This window comes from Microplitis demolitor, chromosome 1 (assembly GCF_026212275.2).
Source record: "Microplitis demolitor isolate Queensland-Clemson2020A chromosome 1, iyMicDemo2.1a, whole genome shotgun sequence".
NCBI classification, from domain to species: Eukaryota; Metazoa; Arthropoda; class Insecta; order Hymenoptera; family Braconidae; genus Microplitis; species Microplitis demolitor.
This window is the reverse complement of record NC_068545.1, coordinates 14,994,397-15,018,863: the sequence shown is the minus strand read 5'-3', so window position 1 is coordinate 15,018,863 and position 24,467 is coordinate 14,994,397. Positions and strand designations below refer to the sequence as shown.

The 24,467-nt window shown below is 35.0% G+C and overlaps 1 protein-coding gene across 1 annotated transcript; it reads left to right on the top strand.

The window, feature by feature from the left end:
* The first annotated feature begins 85 nt into the window (after positions 1 to 85).
* Positions 86 to 3,712, top strand: LOC103580678 (uncharacterized). The gene has a single exon (XM_008562564.2). It carries the CDS (start codon positions 86 to 88, stop codon positions 3,710 to 3,712), a length of 3,627 nt encoding a protein of 1,208 aa, XP_008560786.2.
* Positions 3,713 to 24,467: the final 20,755 nt, after the last annotated feature.

Genomic DNA, 24,467 nt, shown 5'->3' with positions numbered 1-24,467 from the left:
AATCCGCCGATCTACTGAATCTATTGACGGGGTAAATGCACTCTCAACACATACGATAGGGAAGACAAGCGTGGTGCTTGAATCTATGATCAATCCCAGTTACCGTAAATTCATAACATATACTGTAATCGAACAAATCACTGGTCTCGAACCCCGTGACGTTTTCCCACGTGATCAGTTAGAATTGCCAAAAAACTTACCTCTCGCAGATCCGAATTTCCATATACCCCGTCCTGTCGATATACTAATTGGTGCGGGCACCACAGTCGCGCTCTTACAATCCGGCCAAACAAACATCAGCCCTACACAAGGTGATCTATTACTACAAAAAACACATTTAGGCTGGGTGGTCGTTGGGGGGTTGGGAGCCAATAAAAAGGCACGAATTGATTCGTGTTGTTTGGTTAACTTACAACAAACTTTAGAAAGGTTTTGGGAGATCGAAGATCTATCCAACAAAACCGTAAAAACCACTGAAAATGACTTATGTGAAAAATATTATGTAGATCACGTTCAACGTGCTTCTGACGGGAAATATGTCGTTAAATTACCATTTCGGTACGACGATTTCGATTTAGGTGAGTCTCGTTCGCAGGCACTTCGTCGATTCTATTCATTACAGCGGAAGTTACAGGCCAATCCAGAGCTGAAACTAGAATACCACAAGGTCATGCAAGAGTATCTCGATCTCGGACATATGTCTCTCGTTTCGGACGAATCTCTTCCGGGGTATTACATTCCACATCATGCAGTCATCAAAAATTCCAGTACTACAACGAAATTGCGAGTCGTCTTTGATGCGTCGGCTAAAACTAGCACTGATTTATCACTCAACAAGGTACTTATGGTCGGAGCTACTATCCAGGACAAACTATTTGAACATTTATTGCGTTTCCGCACTCATGTATTTGTCATAACAGCAGACATCGAGAAGATGTACCGGCAGATCTGGATCGCCCCTGAAGACCGGCGATACCACCGCATCTTTTGGTACAACGATGGACACATCTCTGTATTCAATTTAAATACGGTAACTTTCGGTGTCAGTTCGTCTCCATTCTTAGCCATTCGTACTATACATCAACTCGCACGTGAAGAAGCAACGACGTTTCCACTGGCTAGTTCTATTGTTCAGCGAGATTTGTACGTCGATGATCTTCTGACAGGAGCCGATTCCTTGGATGAAGTCCTACGGTTGCGTGACGAGATCATCAACTTATTGAAGGTCGGCGGGTTCAACATTCGTCAGTGGGCTTCCAACCACAGTCATGCATTGGACAACGTTGCCAGCAAAACATTCCAGTCCACATCTGGTATGCCGCAGGAAGCTATCTCTAAAACATTAGGAATAGCTTGGAATTCGCAGTCAGACACTCTCGTCTATACGTCCAAACCGATTGCTCTCAAGGAAAAATTCACGAAACGTCTCATTCTCTCTGAAATCGCGAAAATTTTCGATCCATTAGGTCTACTCGGTCCAATTGTTTTCGCAGCTAAGGTAATCATGCAAGATTGTTGGCGTCTAAAAATTGGATGGGATGAATCCGTGTCCCAGGAATTGGCAGCAAAATGGTTAGCGTTCGCAGAGCAATTAACTAACATGTCGGCAATTGACATCAACCGTCGTCTCATCATCAGCCAACCCACTGGAATCGAAATCCACGGTTTCTGCGATGCCAGTAAACTGGGGTATGGAGCTTGTCTCTATATCCGTTCTACCAACAGCTCGAATCAAGTCTGGGTCCGCCTAGCTTGTTCGAAGTCACGTGTCGCACCAATCAAGGAGACTACGATTCCTAAACTTGAACTCTGTGGGGCTCTCACCCTTGCTAAGCTATATCACGACGTTCGGTCAACTCTAGGAGTCTCCATTTCGCGCTCAATCCTTTGGTCGGATTCCACAATCGCTCTCGCTTGGATTAAAAAATCTCCAGTTTTGTTGAAGGTATTCGAATCGAATCGAGTCAAGGAAATTCAAAAACTCAGCGTCGATGTCGAATGGAGGTACGTGGGAACCAAAACGAATCCAGCTGATGCCTTGTCCCGTGGGCAATATCCACAAGAATTCCAAAACAATTCGAATTGGTTCCAGGGTCCACATTGGCTATCACAGCCATCCAGCGCTTGGCCTACAAATCCTACTGTCGAAGTTCGCAGCCCCCCAGATCCTATAGAACCTCAATGTCTCATTGTACAATCGGAATCATCCGTCGTTTTTGATCGCTTCTCATCTTATTCTAAACTCATTGTCGTCATTTCACGCTGTCTCCGATGGCGGTCTTCTAATATCTTCAAGACCGAGCATGTGTCTGTCACTGAACGTCATCAAACTGAAACTCGGATTCTATGTCAAATTCAACAGGAACAGTTTGGAGCGGAGATCAACAATTTGAAAAAGGACAAACCTGTCAAGAGTGCCAAATTAGGGGCTTTCAATCCCTACATCGACGACAACGGATTACTCCGGGTTGGTGGTCGTTTAAAAAATTCTATGTTAACTCGCACACAGAAGCATCCAATTCTCTTGCCATCTCATCATCATGTGACTGACCTCATCATTCGTGAAACCCATCAACGTATGCATCATGCTGGAATCCAAAGTACTCTGTTCGCTCTTCGTCAAAAATTCTGGTTGCTTGATGGCAAGAATCAGGTTCGTAAAATCGTTCACAAATGTGTCGTTTGCATTCGTCATCGTCCAGAGCCCATACAGTACAAAATGGTGGATTTGCCAACATCTCGAGTCCAAGGTTCGTCTGCGTTTGAACACACTGGGTTGGATTTTTGTGGTCCTTTCCTCATCAAGGAAAAACGTTATAATCGTGCATCTCGATCTCGTAATACAACTCTCATCAAGGCATATGGTTGTATTTTCATTTGTATGTCCACTCGAGCAGTACACATCGAAATCGTCAGTGACCTGAGTACTGATGCATTCTTAGCTAGCTTTCGACGATTCATCGGTCGTAGAGGTATTCCATCACATGTCCATTCGGATAACGGTTTGAACTTCGTTGGTGCCAATAACCAGCTTCATGAACTTTACAGTCTTCTCCAATCTAAGGATCATCAAGATCAAGTGCTTTCTTTTTCTAGTCCACGTAACATCACTTGGCATTTCAATCCACCCCTCTCGCCTCACTTCGGTGGAGTGTGGGAGGCGGCCGTAAAATCATTCAAACATCATTTTAAGCGCGTGGTTGGTACTCAATCTTTAATGTTTGAGGAATTAGCCACGTTAGCAGTAGATATTGAAGCCATTCTTAATTCCAGACCTCTCTGTACTATTTCTACTGATCCAAACGATCCTCTTGCTCTGTCTCCTGCCGATATCTTAATCGGTAAAAAATTAACATCTTTGCCTGATCCTGACTTACTTTCTGTACCAGATAACAAATTATCCACCTGGAGGTTCCTTACCAAGGCCAGACAAGATTTTTGGAAACGGTGGCAGCTTGAATACCTCAACGAGATGCAAAAACGTCACAAATGGCAAAAGGATGGTGCTGTGGAGCTCAAGAAGGGTTCAGTCGTCATCCTCATCGATAAAAACAAACCCTGTATGGTGTGGGAACTGGGAGTTATCACTGAGGTGTATCCAGGAAGCGACGGTGTCATACGTGTCGTCGAGGTCAAAACAGCACGAGGAGTTTATACTCGGAATACTACGACGTTATGTCCATTACTACCTGACACTCAACCTACATCATAATGTTAATCATCATTTAACTGATTTATAAACATATTGTAGACACTCATACACTACTTACACTACCCATACTCATTCATATTCACATCTCGCGGGCGGGAGCGTGTTCCGTCGATAACGGAAGTCTGATGTTAATTGTCATCTTATTAACGTAAAATTCCAAAACATTTAAAAGAGTCACCACCTGGCGGTACGTAATTTAAATTCACCACCACGTCGAGTCGCACCGCAAACGCGCGCGCTCATTATAGCTTCGGTTTCGCTATGTCTCATCGTCGCACTTATGCCTTCAGCATCTCTCTGTCGCACGGTTGTCTGATTTTTCCGTTTGGTCGAACCAACGCACCGGTGTCACCGCGTTTTTCTGCACCAGTTGACTACGAGTCTTACTACCGAGCGCACACACTGTGAGCATTTTGGCTATAATTCTCAAGCTAACAATTCTAATTTCATTAAATAAATTACTTATCTGTTATAATTTAACTGCATCGTAAAGAGATAAGTATTCCTTGACATCATCCAGGTATTAATTGGACTTATTTCATAAAAATTAACCCATATTTTTGTCAATCTCAAATTTCCGTGGTTACTGCGTCGTATTTAAAACAAGTCGGAACCTGTTACGCGTGGGTCCTACCCATTCAACCCGGGATTCCTTTCGTGTTTCATTGATTAGTCAATTTAATTGTGTTCGGCATTTAATATTAATATTAAATAACAACAATACAATTAACAGTGACTAGTTAATAATTATACACCATTCATTATTATTAAACATTCAGTACATCTTGAGGTGAAATTTCCCGCGTTCGTCATTATTATCATTGTTAATAAATATTCATCCGTGATCAATTACTTAAGTTCAGTATACATTCAAGTAACGGCCTAGTCGCCAACTAATAATCGGTCAATTCCAATTGATCAGATTCAATTAACTGCAGTAAATATTCGTCTCTGTCACGAACATAATTAAGTAATCTAATTCAATAGATTTGATCTGGACATCATTCCATTCAACGACTAGTCGCATCATATTGTCCATCGGCAATAACATTGAATTTCTAACTTCTACAAGCTAACTGCAAGCTATCAGCATTCTGCGCGATTCGAATCGTAAGACCGATCTGATCCGTCGGTAATCTCGCCTCTGCGCATACATATATTCGAAGCTTTCATCAATTAAACGGTCTCTAGTACCAAATACTATCCAATTGTTCCCCAGCGGACAATTGGAATTCTTGCTTATATACAGACGTGTATATCTTGCATATAATTCTTACAACGCAATACGACGATCCAGCATCGCGTAATATCTAACTGTAAACGTTCATACATACATCTAATACGCATACACTCATACATATACGTTGTTCTTGTGTCAATTGTTCAACGAGTTATCATCATCCTTCTGATATCAATATTTTCATACCGTTTATTGTAACTTCTTCAAAGGGTTTTATGCCGTAGTGCTTTCCCTAACTTTTTGGGTCCAAATATATCCTTCAATTTGATACCCAATCACGACTTTTATTTAATACTACCCAATTCACCTGTTCATCCTCCTTATAAATTAACTTAAACTAGAATACTAATTCAATTTTATTTTCTGATCATTTAGATAATTAATAAATAAGTTAAACAATAGAAAAAAGGGATTAATTTCCCACTAACAGTGGAATTATGGTTGATCCAGGGTGGTTACAGGGTGGGCTTGTGCCATTTTATCACCGTGTATACACGGGGGTGACACAGTGTTTCCACGATGGTTACACGGTGTACTCACCGTGATTCCACGGCGTATTCACCAAGATTCCACGGTGATTACGCGGTGTACGTGGAATCATGGTGATAACATGATAAAAAACCCACTGTGTGACTGCCGTGGATCCACCGTATTTCCAGGGTGTTTCCAGGGTGATTCAAAACCGCGAGGGTTACGATAGAAAGGGTTATGCATAAAAATTATGTATTTGTAATAATTAATATTTTTGCATTTCATTTATGTAAAAAATAAGATTTGGCATTGAAACGCGCTGAGGTTTATGTCGAATCGATGGAGTAAACGTTTTTATTAATTTATATAAATTTACACCTGTATTTCCATTTGCTTATAAATATATTTATTTTATTATTGGATGTTACATTCTGGCTTATCTATTAATTAGACAGAATAATTTTAAATTGACCAGGTTGACGTCGTTAGGGTGTCAATAGACCCCAGGTGCGTCAGCTGTTGACCTTCCTTTATTTTATGCGAAAATGTTTTGATGACTTACCGTGGTGGAGATTATGGGCCCCATAAGTCGGCCCAAATAATCCCTTTCTTACGTAGTTTCTTCTCCTCCGCCGGTGCGTACTCGTCCTTGCCGGTGGCCTTGAAATAGGCTTCAGAATAATACCCGTAACGAGGGTCGTGGAAAGGGATGCTCCCACTAGGCGGACGGACGGATGGAACGTCCACTGGAATCAATTGCTAACCCTCACTGATACCAGTCCAGAAGACTGTGTTCTCCCTTGATGCTTCCTCTGGACAAGACGAGCCTGGAGGGCCCGGTTCCTCCTTAAGGGCGAGTGACTCCAGCTGCTGAATAATACCACCAGAACCCGACGGGTCACGAACTTCACTCGACGCAATACCAGAACTTGGTAACTTATTAACCGGGTTTGGAATGACCAACGTTACCGGATCGAGGAGGACTTCCTCGGCAACGATCTCTAGGCGGGAACGTTGGTGAACTGAACGACCGAGATCCTCGTGGATCGTTCGAATGATCCGGCGGAACTGGGCCTTTTTGCCTGACCTTCGGCTTCTCGGCATGAATTTTTGGGATGCGGAAGGGAAGTGCTTAGGCTGCCGGTATCAGCGCCCAAAACAGATGAGAGTATTAGGCTGCCGGTAGCAGCGCCCAATATGAGGTATGAGATTATTAGGCTGCCGGTGACAGCGCCCAAAGTTTAAAATAAGGAGTGCGTATTTGGTAAAGTACGGATATATATTTTTGCCTTAAAGTCCGAGTGACAGGATCAAGCTAGCAGTTTTATGTAGAGTTCTTAGCTCTTCTAGATCTTGTGATCGACTGCCTTGATTCTGTCCCTCCTTGGTATTATACATTATCAAAAGTGTTAACGTTGCATCTCAGGTTTCCTATGAGAGAATCGTCGTGGCCCGGGTCTCATGCGTCGTCATCTGTTTAGACTAGCCGCGAGCCACGGCGACTCTCTTATCGCAAGAGATTTCCGTTACATTGTTGGTGATGAATAAAATAATATCACCAACAAAGTAACGATTTATTAATTTATTATTTAATTATAATTCTAAGAAGTGTCGAACCGTTTATTCGCCCACCGTGGCGAATAAATAATTCGAGACTTCAAAAAAAAAATTTTATTTAAATTTAATTAGAGCCAGAACGTAACATTGGACATTTTCTTTGGTTTTTTAAATTTTTATTGTTATTATTCTTATTGATCAAATTAAATACAAATAAATAACGGTAAAAATAATTTAAAAATAATTATTTAAAAGCAGGCGGAAAAAATTAATAAAGTGTCTGACGTGAGAGCACGCGGTTGCTGCACAATAAATATTTGGTAGTTCAGGAATCCACCGCTAAGATATTTTTAGGCGCGCAAATTGTTCCTCTAAGGATACATGCGATCCACTTTTTATCCCCTAATCGAATGCATATTTGAGGTGATTGAGGTACGACGATTCTCGGCATGGACAGAAACGAGATAGATCGATTGACAGAGACGAGATTCTTGTGTTTACTCAAAGTTAAAAGTGAATTCAACAATTCAACAAGGTGGATATAGGTGTGGTGGATTACAGTGTAGTGGTATGAAGCCATTACCTCCGGTGAGAAATAAGCCTCCGAAGCTTTCGGGGCTTTCATCAACAAGTAAATTTAAAGTTAAAAATAGTATAAACATCTCTAATTTTACTTCTAATAAACGAGGACGTGAGCAAACGTCTGAAGAATTAAAAAATGACAAGGTCAAAAGACCAGCAAAGTCGGGCAACGTGACTACGAAACCTGCCCAACAAATCCTTCACGAAGCTAAGACGACAATTCAGTCAATGATGACATCGATGTGTCACTGAAGGAATGTGCAAAACAACTTGAAGCTAATCTAAAAATGCTAACAAGAATGCCACCGATAGTGGTTACACAAACCATTACTAACATACCAGAGTTTATTAAGCTTATTAAATCAAATTGCAAAGAAGCAGTTACTTTTAAATATCGAAACTATTTTAGTATTTACACTTCTAATAAATCTGACTACGAGGCCATCAAGGTTTGGCTTGGCAACAAACTATATAAACATTACACCTATACACTAAGGGATGAAAAATCAAAACATATTGTTCTCTGAAGACTACCAAACATGGAAATAAATGGCATCATGACTGAGCTTGCATCGAAAGGAATCTCTGCTACCAGAGTCGTCCAGATGAAGACTAAGCAGTTTACAACAAATCCGCTATTCATGGTAACTCTAATAAATACACATAAAATCAGTGATGTATTCAAAGTAAGATATCTGCTGGACTTTAAAATCTCGTGGGGATATTATCGCAATAATCAGCGTGTTACGCAGTGTTTTCGCTGCCAGAGCTTTGGATATGGCATGCGTAACTGTGCGAATGATCCAAAGTGTGTAAAGTGTTCGGAACAACATCTTTCATCCGAATGTCAAAAGCCTAAGGAAGCAGCTCCAAAGTGCGCTAATTGCAATGGGGATCACCCGGCGAGCTACAAACAATGTAGTGCGTATCTGATACACTTAAACAAAATCCAGAAGAAACAGCAACAACACCAAACTAGCAAGTCCATCCATGGGCAAACTTTCAACATAAATAACCACCATTTCCCAACACTCTTAGCTATGCAAGTAGTATCAAATCATGCAAATACAAATCACTCAACACAGAACATTCATAAAATGGCGACTATCATACCAGAAATCGGAAACAACGAAAATCAGCGACCAACAGTACATCGTGCCACGTATGCGGAGATGAGCTCAACACAACGTTAACAACAACTTTATGCGACATCTAGTGACACCAGTGCTAGTTTGGTAAGTGCAGACAGTGTTAGTGGTCTGTTTTTATTACCTGAGCTACTCAAACAAGTGCAAATATTAAAATCAATATGTGATCTAAATCAATTTTTAAATCTAGTTAAGTTACTAAACACTAAATTGATAGCCTGTGATGATTTAGCATCTAAGTTAATTGTAATAAATGACTGTTTATCTAATTTCAATGGCTAAATCCAAGTCACAAAGAAAGTTAAATCTAGTTTATTGGAACGCAAATGGTATTATGAATAAATTATATGAAGTTTCAAACTTCTTATATACCAAAAATATTGACATTTTACTAATAAGTGAAACCAAATTTATCGCTTCAGACAAGTGCTTTGTTAGAGGTTATAAGGTTTACAGGCAAGATCGAAACACTCCAACTCGAGGTGGTGGTGTACTTATTTTGGTTAAAAATGATATAAATCATTCGGAAATTAAACTACGTTTACAAAATATCGACGCGATTGGCATTAAGCTAAGCGATAACACAGTTATAGTCTCATGTTACATACTTCCTAAAATTAAATTAGATAAACGCGAGCTGCAAAAGATCTTAAATCTTAGCAATAAGGTTATAATGACAGGCGATTTAAACGCCAAGCACAGAGCCTGGAGTTACCCACGTGGCAACTCCAACGGCTCAATACTATTCGACTTCATCAGCAAAAGACCAACTACACTTTAACACCAACGAATGGTGAAGCATCTTCTATAGTGGATTTAGCTATTCTAAAGAATATAAGTAAATATAAAAAGCCAACAACACTAGATGACTTGGATTCAGATCATGTACCAGTATTATTAACATTAAATGATATTAATATAAGTGTAAATAGGATTAAGTATTTAGATTATAAGAATGCTAACTGGAATCTCTTTCGAAAGAACCTTGACAAATACATAAATATTAACAATAATATTAAAACTAAAGAACAACTAGACAAGGCTGTGGAGGACTTCACAAATATATATTATTGGCAACTAAACATGCCATACCTATAAAAACTAATAATAAACCTAACTATCTACCTAAAAGTATTATACTCATGATCAAACAACGTAATAAGATAAGGCGTGAATATCAGAAAACACGTTCACCCTACCTTAAAACACTAAAAAATCAACTCAGTAATAATATAAAATATGAAATCAAAACTTTTAATAACAACATTCTGAAAACCAGACTGGAATCTCTGAATACGCGCGATAACACATTATGGCAGGCCATAAAAGTCCGCAAAAACACGAACAGCATGATACCATCATTGCTAAATGGAAACAATACTATTTTTGACGACCGCGTAAAGGCAGAAGCGTTGGCTGACATCTTTGAAAGTGTACATCATCTTACAAATGTCCCAACCGACTTAAGCACAGAAATGCTAGTTCAGCGGCATTATAATCAAATTCGTAAACAAACATTAAATGGTCTATCATTCTCGCGTATTACTCCTAGAGAATTAGCAAAAGCTATAAAACAAACTAAAACCTTAAAGGCTCCCGGCAGCGACGGGATTCAGAATGTTGTTATTAAAAATATAACTAAAAAAGCTTTGGTACAACTCATGTATATAGTCAACGCTAGTCTCGCCTTATCTTATTTTCCTCGGTGCTGGAAAATTCTTGCATTTCACAAACCAGGCAAACCTAAAAATTTACCACAGAGTTATCGACCTATTAGCCTTTTACCAGTATTGGGGAAAATCACTGAGATAGTCATTAACAAGCGGCTTGTAGAATACCTCGAATAAAACAAAGTTCTCTTACCAGAACAGTTCGGATTCCGTAAATCACACAGCACTTGTCAACAATTAGCTCGACTGACTGATTATATCAGTTTTAACTTTAATAAAGGACGTAGCACGAGCCTACTGTTATTGGATAATGAGAAAGCATTCGATACAGTATAGCACCGTGGCTTAATCTACAAAATGAAACTTTGTAGAATTCGAGAGTACATAACTAAGTTCGTCGATGATTATCTCACCAACAGATTGTTTCGTGTTAGTATAAATACTAATATAAGCTCAAGCCGGAAAATAGTTGCAGGAGTACCGCAAGGTTCAATCCTGGGCCCTATATTATTTCTCATCTACATTAATGATCTTCCCAAGCACCCTTTAACATCTCTTGCGCTCTTCGCAGATGATACTGCAAGTTTTGCCTCTGGATATAATAAAAATACGATTCTTAATAACATACAAAACACATCAACATTCTTGAGAAATATTATACTAGATGGAAAATTAAAATCAACACCAACAAAACTAACACGACTATTTTCTTCCACAAAAATCACAACACACTACAAAATTACATATGTACGGTCGGAAAATTAATCTAACCGATACCGCTAAATATTTAGGCTTAAACTAAGACGATAAATTAACATTTACAAAGCATATCACATCTACAGTTAATAAAACGCAAGCAGCCATATCCATTCTCTATCCTCTGATATGTAAATATAGCTATGTAAATTCAAGCAATAAGCTAATAATTTCTAAAACATGCATACGTCCAATCATGCTCTACTCATGTCCGATCTGGAGTAATACTTGTGTATCAAATTATGATAAACTCCAAAAACTTCAAAACAAATGTCTTCGCATGATTGGTACAAGCAACTTTAACGCTAAAACAGCTGATTTCATAATAAATATAATCTTCCATTGCTGAATACATACATTAAGAATCTATCTATTAACTTTTACAATACTAAATTAAATACGCATGAAATTCTGAAAACTGTGTGTAAAATAAAAAGAAGATCTGCCTTAAGTACAAAATGCCAAATCAACTATGTATAGTATAGTATTTTTAAGAAATCTTTAAACTTGTAAATTATATTTTACGTATATTTATTTTTTTTATGTACTGTGGGTTTTTGTATTTTTTATTTTCCCATATTTAACACAGATCGATTATTTCTTTTAAAAGCTCTATTGTGTAAAATATAAAATAAGTTTTTACTAGGTAAAAGTTCTTAGAACGGGAACTAGTAAATACTCAAAATTGTAATACATTGTAAAATATAATATAAAAATTTAAAGAAAATTAATAAACATAATTTGAAAATGAAAAAAAAAAATATTTGAGGTAACCAGTACAACGGATACATTTTAGTCGTATCGGCTCATGTGGTACGATACTTGAATAAAAACAAAATATTTCAGTATTGAAAAAATTAAACAAAAATAAGAACTTGGAGATTTTGAAATATTTATTAAAAAGAAATATACTTTCGTATAAAAAAAATGTATGTATGTTTTTCAGCCAATATATTACATATTAATATCTCATATTTTTTCTTTATGATTTTATTAACTTCCCGCTAAGAAAATCGACGATTTTCAAAAATTTCGGGAAGTTATTGTTTTCACCCCGATTTTCGAAAATCGAGTTTTCATCAGATGTCGACGTTTTGAGGTCCTAGGAAGCTATTCTGACTATTTTCAGAATGATGTCCAAGTGTGTGTATGTATGTGTGTGTGTATGTGTGTGTGTATGTGTGTGTGTGTGTGTGTGTGTGTGTGTGTGTGTGTGTGTGTGTGTGTGTGTGTGTGTGTGTGTGTGTGTGTGTGTGTGTGTGTGTAAACTCTTTGTAACTTTTGAACTAATGAATCGATTTGGATGGTTGAGGTGGCAATCGAAAGAGCTTGTTGGCCATCAACTTTTCTAAAAATTTCAGATTATTTGATTGCATAGACTCGAAAATATTTGCGAATTACGAAAAAAAAAAAAATTTTTTTTTAGTTTTTTATTGATTTCTCAAAAACGACTAATACGATCGACTTTAAAATCTAATCAGCTCTAGTACTCAATAAAACGCGTCGATTGCCACCTCAAACATCAAAATCGGATAATTCGTTCGAGAGTTATCGCGGGAGAAAGAAATGGTGAAAAACGGTTTTTTCTAAATATTTTCGAAACGACTGACGCGATTAATTCCAAATTTTTTTTTTCAGTATTTTGAAAGTATTTCAAAAACGACTTGATGAATCAATTTAAAAATCTGATCATTTATAGAACTCAATAAAACATGTCGATCGTCGCCTTGAACGTCTTAATCGGTTTATTTGTTCGAGAGATATCGTTTGAGAAAAAATCGTAAAAAACGTTTTCTTTCGAAAACAAAGGCATACAAAAGTATTTTCGAGCTCGAAGAGAAAATGTATCTACAACAATTTTCTGAGCTCAAGGAGCTCGAAATAGGCGGGAAGTTTTGGTGCTAGCCCGCAGGGTCAACCGACAGACCGATTTTTTTTTTTAATATTGCAATTATAATTTCTAGCGCATAAAAGTGCTTTGTACAATTTAATAGAAAATGATGTTACTCAGAGGTCACTGTTATATAACTTCAACGTAAAATTTGTATTTATTCATAACTTCTCTGTTATGTAAGTATGATATTCAAATAACATCACCGCTATATCAGCGATGTAACATTTACGTCACATTAATATCACATTTACGTTTACTATGTTTCGTAACAATGTTACGTAAATAAGTGTGAAATTGTGATATACATGTTATGAACATGTGATGTACTTGTGACTTACGATTTTGCGAAATCGAAAGTGTTCATTCTATAAATGCGACATCCCTGTTACGTTGATGTGTTCACTGGGATGGACAGTTATGATCAGGCTTGAGCGCATTTAGCGCTTCAGATATAAACAGGCATGGACAGACATGGACAGGTATGATCAGGTCTAATTTCAGGCCTGATCATACATGAACAGGCATGGTCAGGTCTGATCATTTTTTTCCGGGTATCGATAATATTAATATGAGTGACTGTTCCGGTACTGGACCTGGGTTCATTTTGGCGTAGCAATAATCAAACAGTAAAATTAATATAATAATACTATATTTTTCATATTGTCAATGTGTTTTCTTGAATTTTATGTCATTCAAGATGCATCTACAAAAAAAAAAAAATTGAAAAGTAATTTTATACATTTTCTACAAGACCATTGACTGATTTCTTAACAAAACCATTAAGAGACATGAAAAAGTCATGGATCCGAGACCATTGCTCTAATTAACATTTTTTTTTTTTTCATATTTCGGATATATTCTCAAATCTATTTTATATTCTCTTTTGTAACTAAAAGATTAAGGATTTAAGCAAAAAAAGTTTTATTTAATTTTATCGCGTACGAGTTAAATTATAATGTAATGATTAACAAATCGTTCCGGTATTGGGACATTTACGTTATATTATTACAATAATCTATCGAATAACACCCAACGGAGTAAAGAAATAACACACCGTGTTTAAAGTATACCGCTTGATATTTCGCACTCAGAAAATTTTACACCGTAAATTCAATCCAGATGGCGATGTAAAATCTTTGGAGATCATTTTCACACCAAAAATTTTGTATAGTCTAGTAACTTTAGCTTCTTAATAAATAACTTATATATTTACACCATTGATTGTGTAAAAGTTTTAATTCCCCCAGTAGTATTGGAAATTTCAACACCAAATTATTCGCAGTACACCGTGGGCTCAAAATTGTTTACAGAGTAGCATGAAAACTGTCATGGATAGCATTGCCAGACTCTCATTGACGTATTCCTCTATTTGTTATGCAAATCTTGGATTTGTGTATTTTCTCAGTATTTATCTTTTCAATAAATCAGGAAATATACGTTGCTCAAACTGCTGGTTGTACTTGGACAACGCAATGACCAAGAGAACATTGGATCACAGTATGGATCGTAGGCCAGAGGGAAGCATATTTTTCTTATTGCGGTTGTTTGGTCTTCGAAATTATAACTGTACAATACATATACCCTCCCTAAGGGGCTACACGGTTTGTATACATTTTCCTTATGAAACAGCTCAACAGAGACGAATGAGCTGTACTTTAGAAACTAGTATTACATATCATTACCGTACTCAATGAATCACTTTTCTTTCTTTACATTTCACGATTTATAACTTTCTGAATGAGATAAATTTATGGTATCTGTGTGAATTTTAATTGATAAACTGAAACTAATAGACTTAAATTCGTACAACTAAATATTAAAGAGGAGACATTCTATAAGTCGCAATGTAGATCGTAGACTAGAGGCCAGCACGTTCCTATCACTATGCTCTTTGAAATTCTAACTGTACAGTGCATTTACGCCGCCCAAGAAAATATAAATGCACTTCTACAATGAACTGAGTCCTGTAGTATATATTTCTGCTTGTATGAATGTATATATATGTATGATAATATGTAATATGTTGATATTGATTATAAATAAAATATAAGGATAGAAGTATTATTATATAATCTAATTCTATTTTATGAAAATATGAAACTATTAAAAAAAAAAACTATGATCGATTCATGAGTATCAAAACTTATTTTCGTTGGATATTTTTCAATAAGAATCTAAATTACACTTTTTATTAAATCAGGCATATTTATTCGAGTGTCCTTTTGCTTCTAGTGTTATTATTATACTAAATTAATGAATTATAAAATTGGGAGGGATAATTTAATATAAGTATATTTTATTAGTTTAATTTTACGAGGAAAGATCACATCCAAGACTTTCTCAGTTGAGGTTTGCAATAAACGAAGAATATATAGATCATGGAATTTATCGTACTGATATAAAATAAATCGAAAGATTGTGACCCAAGGTTATGCAGTGTAATCGAAAGTTTGCTTAAATATACGTATATACATATATTATTCGAGATTCTTGCGATATTCTTTCAAAATTATTTAGTTTGCGAAATAACTTAAAGTTTTCAACATAAAATTCATGATCGACCTTAGAATCGATCCGCAACCATATGGAGACAAGTTTTAAATAATATTATATACATAAGTTTGCATAGCCGGTTCGAAACTCTCAACACCGTGCATGGTCAACCCAGATGTATCATCGCTTACGCAAGATCTTGACTGTATTGGCCAAACGCGTAAATGTGTAAGCACTGCTCGAAGAAACTGCCAGTTCAATATTTATGAGCAGTGTACTTAAAAATAAAAGAAAAATCAAATTAAACGATGGATATTTTTCCTTAATTATATAAATGATTTATATTTTTTACTTATATTATATTTGAAAAAAAAAAAAAATATAAAAGTATTTCTGTTGAAACCGTTTTATAATTATAAGTATAAATATTATATGAATAATAGAATGAATAATTTGATCATACGCATAATTTACGTAATATCAAATGTTTATGTGACAGTGGTCGTTGCCAACTTTTTTAAATGTTCATGATTCGTAAAGTTCACCAACTCACTATATCACTTTTAATAATTAAAAAATAAAACATAATCAATTATAAGCTAAAAATACAATCAGTTTTCGTTTGGCCGCCACAGAGAAAATTTTTTTTGAATATAATTGCCATAGGTGAATTAGCCGTGATACTGCTTAAATGATATTATTAGAATATAAAAAAAAATTGTAATTTGTACGGTAAAATAAGTTCTGTGACGCTAGCAACGCAAAGCCTGTAAATCGCATTTAGAAAATGCCAAAATTAGGTGCTAATTAGGTGCTAATTAGGTATAGAATTTATGAATTAGGTGATCTTAAATTTGCACCGCAATCGATCCCTTTACGTTGCGTTGCTAGCATAAGGTTATGCTAGCAACGCAATGAAAATAAACAGTAAATAAAAAATGAAACAGCTGGACAATTAGGTGCTAATTAAGTCCTAAATAGTGAAGATAGTCCAATTTTGGACAAATATGAATTAGAGTTACTATTTGCACAAAAAAGATTGCGAAAATCAGGTATCGTTAATAATAATTCCAGCACAGAATCGAGATCAAACAAGCATTGGTAATTAGGTACTAATTAGGTGCTTCAAAATAAATTTACCTATATAAATGAGAAAGCAGAGAAACAAAAAATTCGAATACCTGGAATTAGAAGCAGTAGTATACGTTTCTATGATTATAAGTGAATTATCTGTACGTATAGTTAATAGATCTATAATTAAATGCTGATTGAATGCTTGCAGGTGGTGAAAAGGACTTTTAGAAAATTCATCTTATGATTCTCATAGGAGTGTAAAGGTCAATAGATGATCAATATACTCTGTGAAGGCTTTTTCTGCCCCCAATGAGATGTAAGAATTAGGTGCTAATTAGGTGCTTGCCGATGAAGCACAGCCACAGTAAGAAAATCTATCCTATGAGTCTCTTAGGAGCGTAAAATTTAATTGATGATCCTTATGATTTGTGAGAGTTTTTTCTGCTTCTATTAAACTCTAGGAATAAGGTGCTTATTTAGTGCTTGCAAATAAACTACAGACACCAGATGAAAATTCATCCTATGAGTCTGATTAAAAGCGTGAAAATTATTGGAGAATTTTAACCTCCTGCATGGACCTTCTTTACCTTTATCGAATAGTAGGAATTAAGTGCTAATTGAGTGCTTGCAGATGAACCACAGGGAGCGTAAAGTCCAATGGAGGATTCTAATAATTTGTGAGGATCTTCTCTACCTCTGTTAGACGGTAGGAATGAGGTGATTATTAAGGGCTTGCAAATAACCTACAGACACCAAATCAAAATTCACCCTATGAGTCTGATAAAGAGCGTGAAAATCATTGGATAATCTTAACCTTCTGCATGGAACTTCTTTACCTCTATTAAACTATTGCTACCATAAAAGTCACTTATCACTCTGTCAAATGACAGAGGAGTACTCATGTCAGAATCGATTCCAAGTTTGGAATATGGCACATCAATAGGACTACCATAAAAAAATCTCAACTTTACGTCAACTGAACCATAACCAGGCCTACCACAAGTAGCTGTACCACACAAGTATACCAATTTAAAACACTACCCGCGAAAATCTCAACTAATCAACAATTCTACCACTTAAGAATTCTCTCATATTACAATACCAGATGACAACCCTCTCAGTAATGAATTCAACCATAACAATATCTACTATAAACATATCTACCACAATACAGGTTACCCTAGGGTTTTTTTATTTGTCGAATATTTATTTTAGCCCGTATGAAACTTCTATTACAGATGAAAAAAATAAAATTACCTAAAAAATTTTTTTTTCCTATTTAAAAAGCATAGGAACGCTATTACATTTTTTTTTAAATTCCTATTCAGGCAGTTTTTGAGCAATCGACTCATTCTTGAACTTGATTTGTAGAGAATAAAGTCCTCTGTAAAATTGCTTCGATAACATAGATGCATTTTCAACTATTCAAAAGTTATAAGACTTTTAATATCCAAAATTTTCTACAAAAAAATCATAATTGCACGCCTCATACGCGAAGCAGTAGATAGACAGGGGGAGTTCTGGATCAGTTGGGACAAGATGGACATGATCTGTTGTACCGACGGATGGTAAGTTATCGATTTATGATAATGTACCGACTGAGGGTAACTTATTGACTATTGATAAGATGTCGGCTGTTGGTGTGTTTATCTAGGACCTTTTGACATCATTTTGACGCTAATTGTACTTATTTAGGATCTTTTTGACGCTAATTGTCATTATTTCGAGGCTAAGTGACATTATTTTAACGCTAATTGACATCATTTTGTGTTTATCTGGGGCCATTTTACCGTCTGAGCTCATTTTTGAGCTCTTATCCACCATTTTGAGCTCATGTTATTATAGGTGGCGCCTCATATATATTTTGAACGGGAATTTTCGAAAAAATGAATGCTCATTCCGCCATTTTGATATCTTCTTGACGTTAATTGATGCCATTTAAAGTTTTTATTCGCCATTTTGAGCTCTGATTCGCTATTTTGAATTAAATATTATGACCATGTCCGTCATTTTGAATTCCTATCCGTCATTTTGAGGTCATGTTATTATAGGTGGCGTTTCGTATATATTTTGAGCGGGGATTTTCGAAAAAATCAATGCTTACGTTGGCTTTACAGTTGGTAGTTTTGAGCTCAGTCTGCCATTTGCCTTCTTGACCGCCATTTTGTGTCTACTTCCGCCATTTTGAATGAAATATTATGCTTGTGTCCACCATTGTGAATTAAATATTATGCTCATGTCCGCCTTTTTGAGCTCTGATCCGCCATTTTGAATCAAATATTATGACCAAGTTAGCCATTTTGAATGAAATATTATACCTATGTCTGCCATTTGCCTTCTTGACCGCCATTTTATGTCTGCTTCCGCCATTTTGAATGAAATATTATGCTTGTGTTCACCATTGTAAATTAAACATTTGCCTTCTTGACCGCCACTTTATGTCTACTTCCGCCATTTTGAATGAAATATTATGCTTGTGTCCACCATTGTGAATTAAATATTATGCTCATGTCCGCCATTTTGAGCTCTGATCCGCCATTTTGAATGAAATATTATGCTTGTGTCCACCATTGTGAATTAAATATTATACCTATGTCAGCCATTTTAGATCAAATTTTATACCTATGTCAGCCATTTTGAATCTAATATTATGCCCATGTCCGCCATTTTGGATCAAATATTTTACCTATGTCCGCTATTTTGGAACAAATATTATGCCTATTCTTGCCATTTTGAATCTAATATTATACTCATTTCAGCCATTTTGAATCTAATATTATACCCATGTCCGCTATTTTGAATCAAATATTATGTCTATTTCAGTCATTTTGAATTAATTTTAAAACTTTCGAGCTTGTGTTTTCCTGAAGTTACTGAATGAATATGTGGCAAATTCTCAAAAAATTATCATGCATTACTTAGAAATTGCAAGATTTTACAACATTATTGTTTAGCAACAGCGAATATTCTTTATTAGCTATGGCTTAATTGATTCTATTTGTAGATGATGTCATCGAGTTTAATTTTAACTGCGTAGTAGATTGTTTTTTTTTAGATGATGACTCACACGATTCTATTTTTAGATCATGACTCATACAGTTAAATTTTTAACTGCGTAATAGATGACATCAAACTCATCTCCACGTCATCTAGATCTTAGGTTATGTTGATACAATCTAGGAATTTTTTTGTCGAGATTCTAGGGAACTTTGTTATATAAGGTTGGTACTTTGTTAATTTCTAGGGAATTTAGGCAAGTTTCTAGGGAGTTTTTATTTCATAAGGTTGGTACTCATGAGTGCTAGAACTTTCTACTGCGCAGTTGATGAGTCATCCCCCCCCCCACCTATAAAAGCACCGCGCGAGAGCATACTTCACAAAAAAGAAGTACGAGTTCACTCAATGAAGTACGAATCTCTAACGATTTAAAAAAGTTTTTTGTGTGCGCATTTCAAAATATTTTTTAATAAACAATTTTTTAAGTGATTATTTGAACAATACATAACTAATTTAAGTGATTATTTGAACAATACATAAACAATTTAAGTGGTTATTTGAACAATATATAAATAATTAAAGTGTTTTAGTGATAAATTTTTAAATGAACAATCGTAGTGATTTTTTAAAAATTTATTTTTTACTAAACTAATTAATTTATATAAAAACTACTTAATAAACATTACTAGTGACAGACAATTTCAAGTGTAAATATAAACAGTGACTTTAGAGATGAACTTTTAAAAAATGGCACAAAACGATTTTATTGCGGCGCTTCAGCGTCCAGTAGATTCAATAATTAAATCATTTAATGATTTACATGATCAGCCATTAGCTGAAGAACATTGTCAAAAGTGTTATCAAGTCTGCGCTGATACAATTGATTACTTCAATGAGATCTTGCTAGATCCGCAAATAAATGTTCAAGCCAGAAGAAGTGTACGAGCAAATATTGTACTTTTGTACTGGTATGCAGATCAATTTGCGCAATTGAGTGGAGAAGTAACTGGTGGTGACTTGCGTGCAAACCGACGTCTCATCAAGTGGCAAGATCTTGAAAACGCATTTTCTAATAACATTAAATCTGGATGTGTGGTGAATCAAGCTCACACAGATCTTCGTACTTTTCTTGATGATGCTGAAGACGTTATCATTGAAAAAGTTGAGAATATGCTTAGAGATGTTGCTGGGCTTAAAGTAAATGTTGAATTAATTTGTAAATTCAGAAATGTAAAAGCTGAAAATGTCATCGAAAAAACAAAGTCATTCAACACCAAGAGCCGAGAAATTTTACCCGCAACATCTCTTGCTACTTGGTATAAAGATCACGTCAACGATAAATTATTAAAGAAAGTCGAGGAATTCAATCAAAAGAATTCTGGGTAGAGCTTAACAGAAATCCACAGTTTAATCATTACAATATCAAGATATGCGCCTTTTCAAGCTGGAGATTCAACGTTTGTGGAACTACCCAAGGACATCCAGGCAAAAAAAGCAGTATTAAATATTCAAAATTTTGATGAACACTGTTTTCTCTGGAGCATTGTAGCAGCATTACATCCAGCTAATATTAATCCTGCGAGAAAAATATCATATCCTCACTTCAGCTCTATATTAAAATATGAAGGTATAAAATTTCCAATCACTTTAAATGATATCCCGAAATTTGAAAAATTAAATAATTTATCAATTAATGTCTACGGTATCGAGTCAGAATTTTGCAATAAAAAATCCAATAAAAGTACAATAATTCCTTTATATCTAAGTAAACTCATAAAGTCTGATAAAAAAGTTATTCATCTCTTAATGGTACAGCAGAATATTAAATTAAATATATCAGATTTTGATATTAAAAATTTTCAACCGAAATTTCACTTTGCTTTGATCAAAGATCTTTCACGGCTAGTTAAGTCTCAAATTTCCAAGGCAAACAGCAAATTATTTTTTTGTGATAGATGCTTGAATCATTTCAAATATGATTATTCGTATGAAAATCACAAAGCTGATTGTTTTAAAATGAATAAAGTCCATATGACATTTCCAAAGGGAAAAGATCAAATTTTAAAATTCAAAAACTGCCGATAAAAAGACACGGTACCGTTTGTTGTATATGCGGACTTGGAATGTACACTAGAAACGACTCAAGGAGATGATGAAACTCAAAAGCATATTCCACACAGTGTAGCATTCTATCAACACTGCAGTTATGATAAGAAATTATCTAAATTTGAATTAAATCGTTCAAAATTTTGTATTGATTGGTTTATTTTAAAGTTAGAAAAATTAGCTATCGAGTATGAAGGATATTTAAAAAATCCCATACCAATGAAACCACTCACCAAACAGCAGCAAGAGACACATGATCAGGCAACTGTTTGTCATATTTGCGAAAAAATAATTACAACAAATACAGATAAGTGTTATGATCATTGTCATTTCACCGGTAATTATCGCGGCCCAGCTCATATATCTTGTAATGTCAATTATCCCAAGTCACATGTTATTCCCATAGTATTTCACAATTTATCCGGTTATGATTCACATTTTTTAATTAAAAGTCTAGCTACATTAATTAAAGGTGATGTAACTTTACTGCCAATTAATAAAAAAAAATATATATCTTTCACAAAATCAATTGAAAATACTTCAGTGACATTACGATTTATAGACTCATTCAGATTTATGGCATCCAGCCTTGAAAAATTAGCTTCATATCTTGGTGATGATGAAAAGCTTATAACGAAACTTCATTATCCTGATCCCGATCAATTTCAATTAGTTACGCGCAAAGGCATATTTCCATATGAATATATTTCAAGTATTGACAAACTTGATGACAAACAATTGCCTGATCAAGTATCATTCTTCTCAAAGCTAACAAATGAAAGTGTCTCTGATGAGGATTATTTTTTTGCTCAGCTAGTCTGGAATAAATTTAACATCAAAACACTGGGAGAGTACTCAGATTTATATCTTAAAACTGATGTACTTCTTCTTGCAGATGTCTTTGAAAATTTTAGACGTAGCTGCTTTGAAACTTATAATCTTGATCCATTACACTACTATACTGCTCCCGGTCTGTCTAATGATGCAATGTTAAAATACACTGGTGTGGAACTTCAGCTTCTTACTGATCCTGAAATGGTACTTTTTATCGAGAAAGGTATCAGAGGTGGGGTATCTCAGTGTACAAACCGATATGCTGCTGCAAACAATCGGTACATGGGTGAAGACTTTGATCCAAGCAAAGCTGAATCATATTTAATGTACTATGATGTAAATAACTTGTATGGTGCAGCAATGAGTATGTCACTGCCGACGGGTTCATTTGAGTGGATGGAAAATGTTGATGATGATGTAAATAAATTTTTTAATGATAATGACAGTGTAGGATATATATTAGAAGTAGACTTAGAGTATCCTGAGGAGTTACATGAACTCCATAAAGATTTACCGCTGTGCCCAGAACACTTTGTACCGCCAGGATCCAAACACTCGAAATTATCAACTACTCTATACGATAAAAAAAATTATATAATACATTACAAAAATTTAAAACAATGTCTGGAGTTAGGATTAAAGTTAACAAAAATACACAGAGTACTACAGTTTAAACAATCACCTTGGCTCAAAAGTTATATTGATAAAAACACTGACTGTAGAAAATTAGCAAAAAATGAGTTTGAAAAAAATTTTTACAAACTGATGAACAACGCTGTATTTGGTAAGACTATGGAAAATGTTAGAAAGCACAAAGATGTACAATTAAAAACTGAATGGGATGGTAGATATGGAGTCAAAGAAATGATATGTAAGCCAAATTTCCATAGTCTTACCATGTTTGATAAAGATATGGTAATTATTGAGATGAGAAAAGTTAAAGTCTGTTTCAATAAACCTATCTATGTGGGCTTTTGTATTTTAGATTTGTCAAAAACATTTATTTACGATTTTCATTATAATTATGTAAAAAAGAACTTTAAAAACGATGAGTCGAAATTAATGTACACAGACACAGACAGTCTCATCTATCATTTTACTGTACCAGATATCTATAAAATCATCAAACGTGATATCTCAAAGTTCGACACCTCTGACTACCCCGTTGATAATGTTTATAATACGCCAATAGCTAATAAAAAAGTCCTGGGTCTAATGAAGGATGAAAATAATGGTGAAATCATGACTGAATTCACTGGACTCAGGGCGAAATTATATGCATTTAAAACATATAAAAACAAAAAAGCTAAAAAACGTGCAAAAGGAGTCAAGGGTCCTACTTTGAGGACAATCACGTTTCATGATTTTATGCAATGTCTTGAAAATCATGTGACTAACAAAAAAACAATATCTAATAAATACGAAGAAACATAATGTTAAAACAATTGCGCAAAATAAAATTGCATTGAGTTGGGCTGATGATAAGCGCCAGCTCATTGATGGTAGCCACGACACCCTACCATGGGGCTATAAGAATAAGAAAATTATTGTAGATGATGATGATGATGATGAGATAATAATTAAAAAAAGAAAACTTATGTAAATAGTTGTAAATAAATATATATATATATATATATACATATGTATGATTGTAAAATTAGTTTTAAGGTTGTGAAAAAAAAGTTATGAGTAAAAGATTTAGATGACTTTCTGTAAATATCATCAATAATTAAATAATAATAATAATTATTCATGTGCACTTGATAATGTAAAAAATGTTAAAAAATTGGTTTATAAACATTCAATAAAAAAAAAAATTTTTTAATTTACAATTATAATTTTTTATTTTCAATCTATAATAGTTCAAGTTAATTATAATTTATAAAAAATTAAGTTATTCATGAAAAATAATTAATTTGACTATTAATATATC

What these genes read in the sequence shown, in the direction of transcription:
- LOC103580678 (XM_008562564.2), top strand. Translation starts at nt 86, where the DNA reads ATGATCAATCCCAGTTACCGTAAATTCATAACATATACTGTAATCGAA.